The following is a 15,205-nucleotide window of genomic DNA, read 5'->3' as shown; positions in this document are numbered from 1 at the left end:
AATTCTTTCTTGTACAATGTATTTGTGTATTCCTTTGAGATGAAAATTGGTTTTCATTATTTATTACAGCTATGACGGCCGCATATACTGTATGTGGGTTGCCACCTACCTTGTTTGAGAGAGGACCACAATGGGAATAAGTCCTGTGTCTTTGATTATTTTTTAACAAACTTGTATGTATGATCTGTAGGTTTATGCAATCTACTAACTTAAAGGTAGGGTAAGTGAAATTTTTGGGTTAAAACAAAAAGTATTTTGTTAAAAGGTTAAAGCACTATATTCTGATAGTAATCATTGCTATAGAGTGTTTGTTCAGTAACAGGAGTCTCCCCGTCTCTCCAGCTCTTTAATAAACAGAAAATACATTTTCCGGTAGGTGTCAAAATCTCAGCCAATCAGGAGAAAGTACACATTTTTAAGCTTCATTTTTATAGTGTTCCAGTTCCAATTTTGTCTGCTCATTTCTTAGTGTCATCACTTCCAATTTAACTTGTTTAATCTATATCCTGATTGAGTTCTCTATCCTGATTGGATAAAATTGGAAATGAAACTGAAACGAAAATGCATTTTCTGTTTTATAAAGAGCTGGAGAGACAAGGAGACTCCTTTTACTTAACAAACACTATAGCAATGAGTACTATCAGAATATAGAGCTATTTAACACTTATTTTAACCAAAGAAAATCACTTACCCTACCTTTAACTAAACAAGTCCTATTTAAGCCAAGGATATATATTGTCATCTCTGATTACCATTTTATCCTGAAAGATGTTTGCCACTCTGAAAATGGAATGACCAAACAGTTCCTCCACTGAACGGAACACTTTCATTGCATCAAGATTATGAATATAGGGGAATCCATACAAAAAAATACAATTCAAATGTATCAAAGAATGAAGAATGTTTACAACAGGAATTTATCATCGCTATATGTCCTTGTGATTGTAAATTTTATCTGACAAATTGAAGTATCAATCAAGCAATCTTCATTGGTCTAATATACGTATGTTCCATCCACACTGATAATACCCATCAAGCACTGCCTTTCACGCTGAATAAAAGGCTCATTTCATTATGTTTTGATTTATGGAAAATTGGCCTTTCTTGAAAATAAACCTGCAAATGATACATGATAATGCATTACAGTACTGTTTTTGTTCAGTAAATATGTAAATCATACTATAGTTTTTCTTTTCATATGATAATGTCTCAGTTTTATTACACAAGGCTTGCAGATCAGACAACTGCCAAGGTAAATCATAATAATCTCCAGATATTTTCAAAGAAGATTTATTTTTCTTAACAAAATCAACAACAAAATCATAAATGGCCAGAGACATGCGTAACAGCTCAACCAGTTTTTTTTGTTTTTTGTTTTATAATACAGAAAAAAAGGAAACCACGCCTTCTAACTTGCCTCCATGATTTTCAGTGTTCAGAAGATATAAGCTTTGGTAAATTCAAGCCTCTAGTTTCGTACTGTTTGATATTTAACTGCAGGTTGAGTTTTGATTTATTTTTTTATTTTTGACATTTAAGTACGATTAAAAGTAAACGGAATTCAATTTGAAACATAAAAGCTGCATTTTGAGATTGAAAACAAATAGCGACTGTAAATTTCCACTTTTGTGTGTATTTATCAAATTTGGTAAGACAGGTCAGTTAGACATTCATGTATGAAACTAGTATTTGGTTAACTCTGGGCTGTCAGAGCCATTATTAAACAAAAGGCAGAGGTTAAAAATAAAGGCATTTAGAATACTGATTTCATGTAAAAATGAAATGCCAAGGTATTCAAAATGTCAAATACAATTCAAATGTTTTTCAGTTGATCCGCAAAATCTCAATTTCATAAACCAAAACTGTTATTTCTTTATTCTTTACTGATACATTCAGAATGAAACCAATATGCATGTTTGACTTGTCCACCACCCACATCTCAGATACCTTTTTTTTTTTTATATGGACAAGCAAAGTCTAATTTCAGATCAAGCCCAATTTATAACGTGTTAACAATCTTAAATAAAGGGGTGTTGAGTAAACTTCATTGGTTTAGAGCACATTCAATTCTCTTGGTCAGGAATAGGGGTAGAATGAGAAATACTGAGGAAGCATTTGCAGGAGTGAAAGCTTCAAAATGCATGTAGATCTGGCCATATTTCCCCCTCTCATTTCCCCCTGTTTCACCCCTCCAGCCATCATCTACACAAACGCACATTCATACTTACGTAGAGAAACACACACGCATAGTAAAAATACGATGATCAGGAACCGCCTCCGTCTCATTGCATTTCAAAGTTAGGTTGATGTCCATATAATACACACTAAATGTTACAGTTGTCACGTTTAATTTACAAAAGATAGTCTGCCTGAAGCAACTAAAAGGCATTCAGGCTGGTCTGCTTATCAAAAATGAGTCCTGGTCTCCCCCCATCCTCTCCAACATCAACCTCAAACCCACACCTTTTCTTCTTCTTTTTTCAAGCATTGTTCTCTTTCCTTCTCCAAGTTGATATGAGGAAGGGAATAAAATGAGAAAAAATAAGTCCACTCTATTCCAAGAAGGGCTTTTTTTAAATCCTTCAGATGTTTTTGATAAGTTTCCTTGGTACTCTGTGGCAACATTGACCCTCCTGTGTGACAATTTTAAGCATGTTTCATTTATATCCATTAACCATCATTGCTTCAGTCCGCGACACAAAGTTCTTAAGGTTGTGATGGGAAGAGTGATATGTCCTCCAAATTTAAGTACAGTAGTATACACAGTGTTGTGTTTCCCCCCTCACTTGGAATCATTCCCATTTTTTTTACACCTTGAAATGGATACAGAAGAGACATAATCCTCAGCTCTTGCATTTGTTTATCTTTTTCTTTTAAGGAGTTTAAGGCCATATTGCTGAAAATAAAGATAATTCTCTGTGGTTTTCCATTGTTGTTGGATGCTGTCTGTCTCAGCTTAAGAATGGGGTCAATCAGAAACATAGAAACCCACAAAGTTTACCCTCAACATTTAAGGGCTATGTCATTTTTGCAGACATTCACTTAGGTTTTACAATCTCTATGTCCTGTCCTTTTCCTATAGTCTGAATTCAACTTCAAGTCAAACCTCATTTTCAGAGAGAAAGAAGGAAGAAACACAGGTCAGTTTTTATCAAGACGTGCAAAAAGAGTAAGAGGCCAATTGTGCCCCCATAGCCTAAGACTTGTGTGAAGTGATACTCAAATGTTCTTCTTTAGAAATAAGCAGTATTCTACTAGAATATCTCACATTCTCAAAAGAGTTGATATGGACTTTACTTGATTCATTTCTGAATCTCAACTCACTGGCTGAAAGAGGTCATTAGGTGCAGTAAGACGTTTTAGATAAGCTATATGGTTTCACTGCAAGTTTGCAGTGGCAGCCATTTTAGCTTCATAACTCTGCTAAATAACTGTAGATTATATGCCAGTCAATATCTAGAGCTGTAGGCCTCTTATCAGCATGTAGTGGAGGCTTTCAATAAACATTTGCACCAAGCACTTATTTGATCCCGGAAAGGGTCTGGAACATGGCACCCACATTTTTAGTCGGGCGTAAACCTTTCTGTCCATGACCAATACTGTAAATGAACAGACCTTGTGAAAGAGTTTCATAAATTGCTCTCAACGTGAATCTCAATGCTATGTACTGTAATTGACCCAAAATTAGATATTTCATTGCTTTCAATCTAGTCAGGGCTGCTCTCAGAAAGCAGGATGGCGTGTCCTACAACTGTATCGCCTGCCAATCACCAGTTAAGATCACAACAAAGTTAAGTAACTAATCTGAGAGTCAGACAGAAGGCAGGGGATGACAATAGGGCCACATAATGAACAGTATTGATGGTGCACGTCCTAGTTATTCTCATCCTAGTTACTTTGTAGCGCATACTTGTTTTCTTTTCACTCTTAACCATTTATGCCCTATACTTTCAAAATCTTTCAAAAAACATTTAGGACATTTTTACCTATACTGACATGCCCGAAATACGGATGCTAGTCACTCACTGCTACTCACTCACTCACGCTGTTGTTGGTAGACAAATGTTCATTGCCACTTACTCCAACCTTGCACTTTGTGAGTCAATCTGGATAATAGTGATTGCTAAATTCCAAAATTCCTCCAAATGCAACTTTGGGTGAATGAATGAACTGTACAGTGATGTGATATGTAATACCTATTTAATTACTATTGTATGGAGCTTTACCAATTGTATGGCCATTTAAAATAATTTGATGATTTATTTACAAAGCAGTAAATAAATGGAAATTACAAGCCAATGGTACATACACTTTGTCTTTGCCCTAATTGTCTACATTTTGCTCTTCCAAATTTTCCCCAAAAGATTTTTTGATACTGTATTGGTTGCCATGAAGGAATGATCTTTTCACCTGGCACCTTTTATATGACTGTCTGAGTGTATGATGAGCCACTGAATGGAGCTCGTTAGGAATGTAATGCTTGTCCAAGGGCACTTCAGTTGGCCACACTTGAACCCATGTCCTCTAGTTAGGGAGCAGTTTCTCTATGTACCACCTCTACTTTTGACAAAATCTGGCACCCAAGCTGGTTACAGGGACTCAGCCCACATGTTGTGATCATCTCTATCCTAATAGGGATCTTTCTTTTAATCAATTGGCTGGTGATCCTACTTGGATACATTTTTTGCATGAACGCTGCATGTCTGCATCTCATGGTCTAGTCTAGTGTTTGGTCTTTGGCCCAGTTGTTGAGAAACGCTTCCCTGTTCTACTCTTTATTTCCTGTTGTGACCCCTCTTGCACAGTCCAAATTCCAGATGGGACAAGGGTGTTAGTGTGGTTTGGAAGTGTGTTTTAAGATGACTCCTGTTCTACGCAATTTTTTATACATATCAAGTGGGGCTTTAAGAATGTCTGATATTTGTAATCTTCCCACGTAATGGGAGTAAAGTTGCAGTCAACAGTAAGTATCCTCTGTGAGTAAAGCCTTTTCGGTTAATTGTACTGATTTGGTTTGGTGTGTCATAGTGTCAATTATTGAGGAACCTCTGTTGTGCCATTTTCTGTAGAATGAAAATTCACCATACATTTCCATAATTTATATTTAAAACATAAAAACGTAAATGTATCAACCCATATTTGTCCAGATGATTGACTGATGTCATTCTCTATTCTGTCCAACTCATTCTCATTGATACGAATCAAGTTTACATGTAGGCCTATAGCTTCTTATATGTTGCCTTATTTGACCAAATTCGAGAAGGAACATAGACATATTCATATTTCCAGTTTGTGATTTTTGCTGTCATCTCAAAAACTGTCATTGTTTCTTTTCCCATCAACACGAGGAGTAATATTTATATTGATATGGATTAGACAAACAAAAGTGACTAAATAGCAGAACAAGTAAATAAAACAAGCAACTCATGGAAACCAGATGTGTGTGAATTATGTTATATATATATATAAAGAAATGAAAAAGAAATCGCACTATTACTGGTGCCTTTGATTCAAGCAGACAGAGGAAGTAGTGGTGTTACCATTCCTTCAGAGAATCAGTCTGTTTTGTCAAAAGCTGCAGTATTCTGCAGGAATACCTTCACTGGCCACCTCCATGTGAATGTTCAAATGCAGGGACAGGCACAGAATAGCACACCTTACTCTGGAAGGTGGTGGGGTTTCAATGCTTGCTCAAGGACACTTCGATAGGACAGTAACTGAATTTCATTCAGTTGGGGGGGGCTCTTAACCTAGTGCACCATCCTGCCTATTGGTTTGTAGCTGGAAAAGTGAGTGCACAAGTTGAGCAATACAAACTGTAACGTAATCTCCACCCATTTGCCTAAGGACCCTGGCACGCAGTTTTGAAGAGACTGGATTTATTGACTAATCTGTTTGAAAATATCTCTTTCTTTATTAATACAGTATGATTGTCAAAGTATAGATTGTTTGTATATTATAATTGAGGTGGCATGCCGTGAAAACAGTCTGGAAAATTATAAGTTAATATTTATTAACGAAATGTTTTGGAACGGCAATTTGAATATTCACTGTGTTGCAGACAAAACTAATAAACAGCAACTCTCTCTTGTTGAAGACATTGGTTGTATGTAAACATGCAGCAACTGTATTGACATCACGCTGATTTTAATTAACCAATCCTTAGAATTGTATCTGCATGAAGAGAAATAGTTACTATTATTTTACTGCTTGACCGTTTGTGTAAATCTGAATGGATTTTGCCTCTAACAAGAGCTAGGGAATGGCAACATCTCATAAATGCATTAGTTTTCCTTTTTTAGTAGCAAAATGTTTTCTTTCCCTTTTAGAATATTTTTTCAACAGTCTAAATGGAGAGAATGACCTGTTTACTTTTTTTGTGTTACCACCTTTACACTCACACTCATTATGAGTCTTGCATTGAATCAAAGGCCACAATAACTGAAATAATCCTTCATCCAAATATCTTGCCCTCCACTAATTATTCTCCCATACTATTTTCAGTGTACAGACTAGCATCTCCGCTTACATGACACAGTAAGGCTCTCGTGGCAGATGAGGTTTAGTCCTGCAGCAGGCTGGTAGGTGGGCCAGGAGCCCTTTCTTCAGGTCTTTGTTGAGGAAGAAGCAAACAATGGGATTGACTCCGGCTTGGGCAAAACTCATCCACACAGTGGTGGAGAGGTATCGGTGTGGTATTGTGCAGGCCTTGACGAACACCCGCCAATAGCAAGCCACTATGTATGGAGACCAAAGCACCAGGAAAAGCAAGGTGATCACGTAGAACATCCGGCCGAGCTGCTTCTCAGCCTTGAACTCCTCCATGCCCAGCAGGCGCCGGTTCTGGTTGTGCAAGTTCTGCCGGATTCCCAGCAGGGTGGGCGGCATCGGGCCTCGGCCAAAGCCTGCAATCCAGTTGGCCGCCGCTTGGCCTGTGGCCCCAGGCCCATGGAAGGTCCAGTTTTGGCTGATGGCTGGCACCATCTGGACTGGCTTCATCTTGCGGTGTTTGTACTCGAACAGAAGTAGCTTCATGTAGACCACGTGTGTGGCCAGAATGAGCACGGCCAGCATCAGCATGAAGCCTAGCGTGTCGTTGGCCTTGAAGTAGCGGTGCTCGAAGATGCACTGGTCCTCTTCGCGGATGAACTTGTAGGTGCCAACATCGAAGACGGGCGGGAAGGCCATCGCCACAGACAACGTCCACACCATGCACACCACGGCCACGCATGTCCAGAAGGTCATGCGCTTCGAATAGAATCGGTGGTGGGCGATGGCCATGTAGCGTGTGACACTGATGCAGAACAGCATGAAGGCGGCGTGGAAGCAGAAGAGCACGGCCATGAATGCCACCACCTTGCAGCTGAGCACGCTGTAGGTCCAGGCAGAGCCGTTCTTGATGGACACCAGCACGAAGGGGAAGCAGACGGCCGAGCGGATTGTGTCAGCCAGGCACAAGTCCAACAGGAAGTAGTACGGTGCCTTGTGAAGGGCCCGGTCCCTCAGCACCAGCACGGACACCACCAGGTTGCCCATCAGGCTAACACAGATGATCAAGCCCAGCAGTACCAGTTTGATGTAGGTAGAGACGGCTGAGGACGAGCCGCCGGCCACCATGCCCCCTGTGGTGGCCACTGCCACACCCATGGGTCCCGCCGGCCCCTCGCTGCTCTCGTTTCCGTTTGCCATCTTGTGTGAGCCCCCTCCCGCGCTCCTCTTTCTTTTATCGCCAAAGCCACCCCTCCTCCACCTCCACCACCACCTCCTCCTCCTCCTCCACCTCCAGCTGCCCTTGCCTTCGTCTTCGTGGTTGCCTTGCAGTTAGAGTTCACATAGAACCAGGACAGTTCAATCTGCATCGCCCCATTTTGAGAAGGGTCCCTCTTTCGGCGGTCCTTTTTTTTCCTGACGCCTCACTTCCACGTCTTCTCCAAGTGCCTTACAAAACCAACAAACAGAAGAGTTGCGATTAGGCATTTCATTAAGCATCTGAATATTGACAAGACTTTGTTCAAGATATGACATACACACTCTAACTCACAAATGCTATATATGGAGGTAAAATGAAGTCTGTCCGCTGACTCAACACTGAGTCAGGTTACAACTGATAACATGACGTCACCAGAGTAGAAGTGTGCTACTTAGTAACTATGCCACATAAGTGAAGTGCATATTCTATATCTTGATTGATCTTGTGCTTTAAACTACCACCAAAGTAATTCATGCTCAGTTCAATCGCAGTTTATATCCATGTTTCCAGGTTGAACTTAAAAGCTTATTTTTTCCCCCCGTAAATGCACAGAAGTTGCATCAAATTGTAACACCACATACTTTAGGCTGGGAGAGTTAAAGTCTGCATTCCCATTCCCTTTACAGCGACCGGGGGACTGAGAGGGAGCATGAGACTTTGATGTTTCTTTGAATTATTCAGCCTGAGAATATTAAATATCCCACACAAAATCAATCAATGGCTCACTCCAACAGGCAAAACAGGGGTTCACACGGGCATCTGCTGTAGCATGCTGCGGAAACATCTCTCCCCCCAAGCACCAATCGGATCAGCTGTTTTCTCCACACGCTATATGGCATGCCAGCAGCTAGTCTGTCACCATAATTACCTCGCTTGTTGCTAGGCTACACCACCTTGCCTCCTTTCTCTCTCTCTCTGTGTCTGTGTGTCTGAGAGACAGTGAGGGTGCATGTCAGGGTGTGGAAAAGCTTCTCGTTTGTGTGTGGTGAAAGTGAGGAGAGTATAGATTCTAACCCATTTCATAAAAATAAAAAGGAATCACTACTCCACAGGAAAAACAAAGGATTTACATCATCTATATTCAGTGATACATACCTGTAGATATCATCATTAACATTAACCACATGGTCGCTATAGCATCCATATTCTGGGCGGGTCATATAATAGCAAACATTCTGAAGAAGAATAGCATATTTACAAGCTCACAATGCATTGCAACGTGGCGTGTTTTAAGCTTGTAGATCGACTATTTTCAACATAAAGAATTGTTGTTGAGGGAAAGAAGGAGCAGACGTAGTTTGAGCCCTGCCAACTAAGTACAGTATATATGGTTTAAGTGGTTTAAACTCCATCAATGTACTTGTGTCTGTGGGTCCGCTCCCTTAAGTGTGTGTGTGTGTGTGTGGTCCTCACAAGATAAATTGTTGTTTTATGGGAGTTAGGCTTACAATTAGGAACATATTAAGTTTGGGATTAGGATTAGGCATTTAGAGGTTAGATTTACGTGTGTGTGTGTGTGTGTGTGTGTGTGTGTGTGTGTGTGTGTGTGTGTGTGTGTGTGTGTGTGTGTGTGTGTGTGTGTGTGTGTGTGTGTGTGTGTGTGTGTGTGTGTGTGCGTGCGTGCGTGCGAGAGAAAGAGAGAGAGAGAGAGAGAGAGAGAGAGAGAGAGAGAGAGAGAGAGAAAGAGAGAGAGAGAGAGAGAGAGAGAGAGTGTGTGTGCATGTGGTGTGTGTTTTTGTACTGACTTTAGCACCGACCTCATTTATATTGATGGGAGCTTCTGGAATGGTGGCAGGAATGCATGGATGATGATTATGTTTTGTAACAGTGCAACAGGCCAGAGAAACCAGCTCAGGCCCATAGTCTCACTGCAGGCATACTAATGTATTTCTATCACAGTAATTCACAGTAATTACAACTTGTTGCTAAGCTACAGCACCACTCTGCCTTGTGTTTTGCTTGTCTATGTGTATGTGTGGGCATGTGCATGTCAGACAACAAATCCCATTGTCTGAATTTGTATAGGTATGCCTTAATTAATGTTATAATAATACAAATATATAATAATACATTAAAATGAAATACATTATAATTATTAGGTATATTATTTAATATTCACCATCATTATGCCTTTACCATAATGATTCATTTATATGTATTATGCCTTTACCATAATTATTACCATTCATTATTTGAATTATTATTATTACATTTCAGATATAGAATCGTCTTGACAAGTGACTGTATATCTTTAATCCCTAGTTAGTGTTTACTTGCAGCAGCTTACTTACAAAATGTAATGAAACCTGGTGGAAGGCATAAATAAATAAGCTATCCAGTAATTCCATTCAAAGAAAGCAACACTAGTTAAAGGCAGGCAAATGTGGGTTCTAATACGAAATCAGGCTAAAGTTTCCAACAAATTCTGATACCTACAATTTAGAGAGGTACGCATCACAAGGTCGTTAAATATTTTTACATATTACAACAGCCTTTCATAAGTGAAATGATGAACTGATACCCTACTGAACATGCCTTTGTTTACCATGCAAGATCTCATCATACATGACTAATGACGTAAGCAACATTGACTTTGTGCCAATTGCCGAACAGAATGAAACTAATATAAAAAGGTTTGTTTTAAGGATTATTGTTCTTACAGCTCTTACAAATTCATTACTAGATTTTCCATTTCGATTTTTATCAAGATCTCGACAATGAAAATGGTAAGCAAATCACATATTCAAGTCATTTACTGTATGTTCAGTGAAAGTGTTTGAGTCATTGTTGCTCAATTGTGTCCTGGATGGCACACTAGTAGGTTAAAGTATATAGGGCGTACTATGTGAAATGATGACACTGCTATCTCATAAAGCCTCTTGGTCATTTACAAGATGGGACAGTGTCCATAGCTGAATATTTAGAGAGCCCTCTTGGGAAGCAAAAGATCCCATGTTTGATTCCCGGCCCTGGCAATGTGTCAAGGTGTCCCTGAGCAAGACACTTAACCCACTGAAATAGGTCTAATAACTATTATTAAGTCAGAGCTAACTTTTGTATTAAATAACTAGGAATATAAAGCATACTAAGCATAAAGGGGGTAGTAACCACAGGTGTCAATGTATTGATGTTGTAAGTACATTTCTGTGCCAAGTCCTTAATCCCAAACATGAACAGAAGGGCAAGCCCAGGCCCACTGAAAATAAAAACATGTTTTCACTGAGCTTTTAATACAAGGATTACCAGCATGATGCAGCTCATCTAGCTCTTTGATAACCCCTAAAGGTTTGTGTTAGCGTTGTTTGATTGACTTTTGTTTTCATTTTTGGGCAATGAGATGAGTATGTCATGATGAGATTATTCTCCCATTGTAAATAATTTACATAAAGAAGTTGAATTGGGCCTACAGGCAACCACTGCTTCATGCTGCCCAGCATTACTGGCAGTATGCCATTGCTGCTGACTATCCCTGGGGCCACTGACAGCCACCATCAAGCATGATCAGCAGTACGCCACCTCCATCGACAACTCCACAGGTCTCAAGCAGCCACTCTTCCACGACACCATGCTTTGACGGTGTCATGCCATCCAGAGAAGGCGCCAAGCTACCCTGCTTCAATGGAGATGGACCTCCAGAATACCTTGTCGGTTTAACTTAATGGCTGGTCATATACCTGTAGGCCTGGTGTTGGAGTGACAAGCACTGCAAATATTGATGGACCTCCGGCCAAATGAATGGATGAGCTGCACCGCTTTCACCTCTACTTTGAAGCAGCATTTCAGGCAACCAACATTCCAGGATGAGGCCAGGGAACAACTGTCTGCCAGGAAGAGGAGACCGCTGACCTGCGTTTGCTGACAGAGCAGTAATCCTGCATTCTCGTGTCCTGTCCATGAAGAATTGCCCTGCACACCTTTATGCAGGGGCACAAGCCCAACTGCCTTCGAGAGCATGTTTGTCTGTCTAGCCCACGTACTCGGCAATGCCCTATGAGAAGAAGAATGAGCCAAGCCCATACTATGTACCACCAACCACGTCTGAGTACCCATGTGGGGCTGACACAAGCATAAAGACTGTAAGATGCAACGAGCTGTGAGGAGACAGTGCAGCAGGTATTCCCAATCTTCCTGCAGCAGTCACAAGAGAAGCCAACCAGGCAGAGGGCTCAGTATGGCTGATATCGATGAGGGGAACCGGGACATGCGGTGCATCACTGCCCAGTTACCTTTCTCCCCTCTCTTGGAACTCTGACTCATCAGCTACGCCAAGCTGATTGACTATATCTGGAATGTGAGTTGAATAACATTAAGTGCCAGGCCCTTATTGACACAAGTGCTTCCCTTTGCTCACGACGCACTGGCACAGCGGGGACTGAGCACAGATGATGAAAGACCAAGAACTGCTCCAACATTGAGGACGAGTGCATCATTGGGATCTGCTAGAGTGATGTGGAGCTGAGTTGGACATTTCTAGAGTGCTTTTACATAAGCACAGAGGCAATAGCCCTATAACGTTATCATGACCAGACATCTAATCAGGTCACGTTGGCAGTCGGAACGGCCACCGATACACTGGCCCAGTGTACACTGGCTGAGGAGAGTCTTCCAGCATGCCTCGGGCGTACCTATATATATTGCCGAAAAAAAGAAAAGGGAACACTTAAATCACGTGAAATCACAGGCTAATCCAACTTGCGTGAATTTGATCATGGCAACTCAGAATGTGACTCAGTGTACTGTGTATGGCCCCCACATGGCAGCGTCAGATGCACCGATGTCCTATAGGTGCTCAATTGGACTTCAGGGGGGAAATCAGGGGAAAGAGAGGGCCAGTCAAGAGCTTCAATGTCTTCGTCATCCAGGAACTGTCTACACACTCACACATGAGGCACATGAGAAGTGTTGTCCTGCACCAGGAGGAACCCAGGGCCCACTGCAATGTAAGGTTTGACAATCGCTCTGAGGATGTCTTCCCTGTACCTAACAGCAGTCAGGGTACTGTTGGCTATGTCATGGAGGTCTGTACAACCCCCCAAGGATATGTCTCCCCAGACCACCACTGACTCACTACCAAAACTGGTCATACTGGATGATGTTACAGGCGGAATAATGTTCACCACTGCATCAAAAGACTCTTTCATGGCTGTCACATGTGCTCAGTGTGAACCTGCTCTCATCTGTGAAAAGAACAGGGTGCCAATGGTAGACCTGTCAATTCTGGTGTTCTCTGGTGAATGCAAAGAGCATAGTGCTGGGCTGTGAGTACAGGTCCCACTAGAGGCAACTAATGCCACCCTCATGGAGTTTCTGTCCGTTTGGTCAGAATCATGCACTTCTCCTTTGGATGTTGTGCAATCCACCGGTCATTATGTTAATTGGATAGATAATAGTTACTTTCTAGCCCTTACTGCACTCTATTTATTTGACCGCTTGTCTTACACTGTTGGTTGGCAAGTATTCATGCAGCTTACTCCAATTGTATTTTGTAAGTTCTGATTAAAATAATAATAACACATTCTATTTATAACGCACTTTACATTTTTGCAAATCACAAAGTGCTGCAGGGTTTAAAAACAACGGCATAAAAATAGCAAAGGCAAAACAAAAAACAGCAATAACATAAGACCCTTCTTAGGGTAAAAAGTAGAATAAAAACGAATTAAGGCATAATAGAGTAAAAGACCTAGGGAAAAAATGTATGTTTTTAGTCAATTTTTAAAAGCATTGGTAGACTGTGGGGCTCTTAAATGGTTGGGGAGGGCATTCCACAGGCGTGGGGCAGTAGAGCAGAATGCCCGGTCACCCATGGTGCCCGGGCTTGGTCATGGGGGCAAGGAGAAGGTTGGTATTGGAAGAGCAAAGGTTTCGAGTGGAGAATTGTGGTTTGAGAAGTTTTTGAGGTAGGGGGGAGCATTGCCGTGGATGAAAGTGTCTCTGCTGTGCTAGATACCTAAATTGAAAAATTTTGACTAGACTTGTAAGAACGCAAAATACATAATGGTAATAGACTTTTCACTGTGTTGCACTGCCTATCTCAAGCAAGTTTTACTTTTCTGCAAATCGAGGAAACAACATGTTATGATAACGTTGCATAAAAATATTGAAGTATATACTTAAGATTTGTGTTTAATTTATTTAGGCCTATTTGTTTATAAGTTGAATGTTCTCAAATAAAACAAGCAATAAGACACTTGCAACTGGTAGAGGTTTGGGTTGTGCAGTACCTTGTCAGGAATGTAGCTATAGTCCAACTGGGAGTGCTCCATAGCGCAGTTGATTAGAAATTAATAATCAAAAATGTGCTCCTCATTGACTTCCATTGTAGTACAGCAATATTTTATTGAAAACAAATGCCTTACTGGGTTTTGTGATGATATATATTGTCAGATACAGCTTTGTTTGTGTTCTACATTTTCCGCCATTTAGCGTTTTAATCAAAACACGTTTTGCTATTACTCCTACAAACTTTGACTTTCACAAATCCTTACACCTTATCTCTGGAGTCATGTGATCAAGGGGTATCGGTCAGATTTCCATTCCAATAGACCCTTCCCAAACTCGCCCCAATATGCAATGGTCCAATGCCAGCTTAGCAACATTTGCTACACAGCCATTGACTAGGACAAGCCGTCAGCACATAGCATTGAATTCCAAGTAATCTAGCCTTCTTTCAGAAGATAAATAGAAACATTAATATCAAGAAAATTAATACTATAATAACATTATGGTGAAACATCACTGCTGGGGGATCTGCAACAGTGATCCATATTTCTTCCTTGTGACAAACATTTATCTGTATTTTGTTTGTTGAAATAGTGTGTCAAGAATGCACATATTCTTCCAGTGCTGATAGGATTTGGAAGAGAAGCTCTGGTTCCAAAAATGATAGAACATTTTATGTGGAAAATACATGATATTCCCATTCAAATCAATGAGTGTCTGTGTGTCTGAACCTGGGGGAGGGGCGGAGCTTAGTGAAAGGTCTATCGGCTATCAGACTGCCTTCCAAAGTTTGCTAGGCAACCCGACCTGGCGGAGACCAGTGCTCTGAGGAGCGTACCTTTCTAGTTTAAAATGTGGTCATACTATTGGTTTTCAATAAAAGGCACAAAAATCCAAGGATAGAGCATTATATAGACTGAACTTTCAAAAGCACCAGACTTATTTTTCTAATCATGTCACTTTTGCATAGTTTCTGTAATGGCATTCTGGTTGTGTACACATTTGTATGGAATACAAATACATAGGCTAGTGTTTAATATATTGGGGAATCATTTATATAATAATAAAGAAAGAAAATATACTTTTGAACAGGATGTTGAGTGGTTTCCATTAGATCCAAAAGCATAACCACACCTTTTTGAAAGATTAGGCTGGCTATTTTGATATGATGTTAACACACACACACACACACACACACACACACACACACACACACACACACACACACACACA

At 40.6% G+C, this 15,205-nt stretch overlaps 1 protein-coding gene across 1 annotated transcript; it reads right to left on the bottom strand.

Moving 5' to 3' along the window:
* Positions 1–6,525: 6,525 nt before the first annotated feature.
* Positions 6,526–7,689, bottom strand: gpr173 (G protein-coupled receptor 173; the record flags this gene model as incomplete). The annotated part of the gene is made up of 1 exon (XM_080444237.1): positions 6,526–7,689. The coding sequence occupies one exon, from the start codon at positions 7,687–7,689 to the stop codon at positions 6,526–6,528; it is 1,164 nt and encodes a 387-aa protein (XP_080300363.1).
* Between the last annotated feature and the right edge of the window lie 7,516 nt (positions 7,690–15,205).

This window comes from Gymnoscopelus braueri (genome assembly GCF_963280865.1).
Source record: "Gymnoscopelus braueri genome assembly, chromosome: 12".
NCBI classification, from domain to species: domain Eukaryota; kingdom Metazoa; phylum Chordata; class Actinopteri; order Myctophiformes; family Myctophidae; genus Gymnoscopelus; species Gymnoscopelus braueri.
The sequence above is the reverse complement of the archived record's forward strand: the minus strand, read 5'-3'. Positions and strand labels throughout refer to the sequence as shown.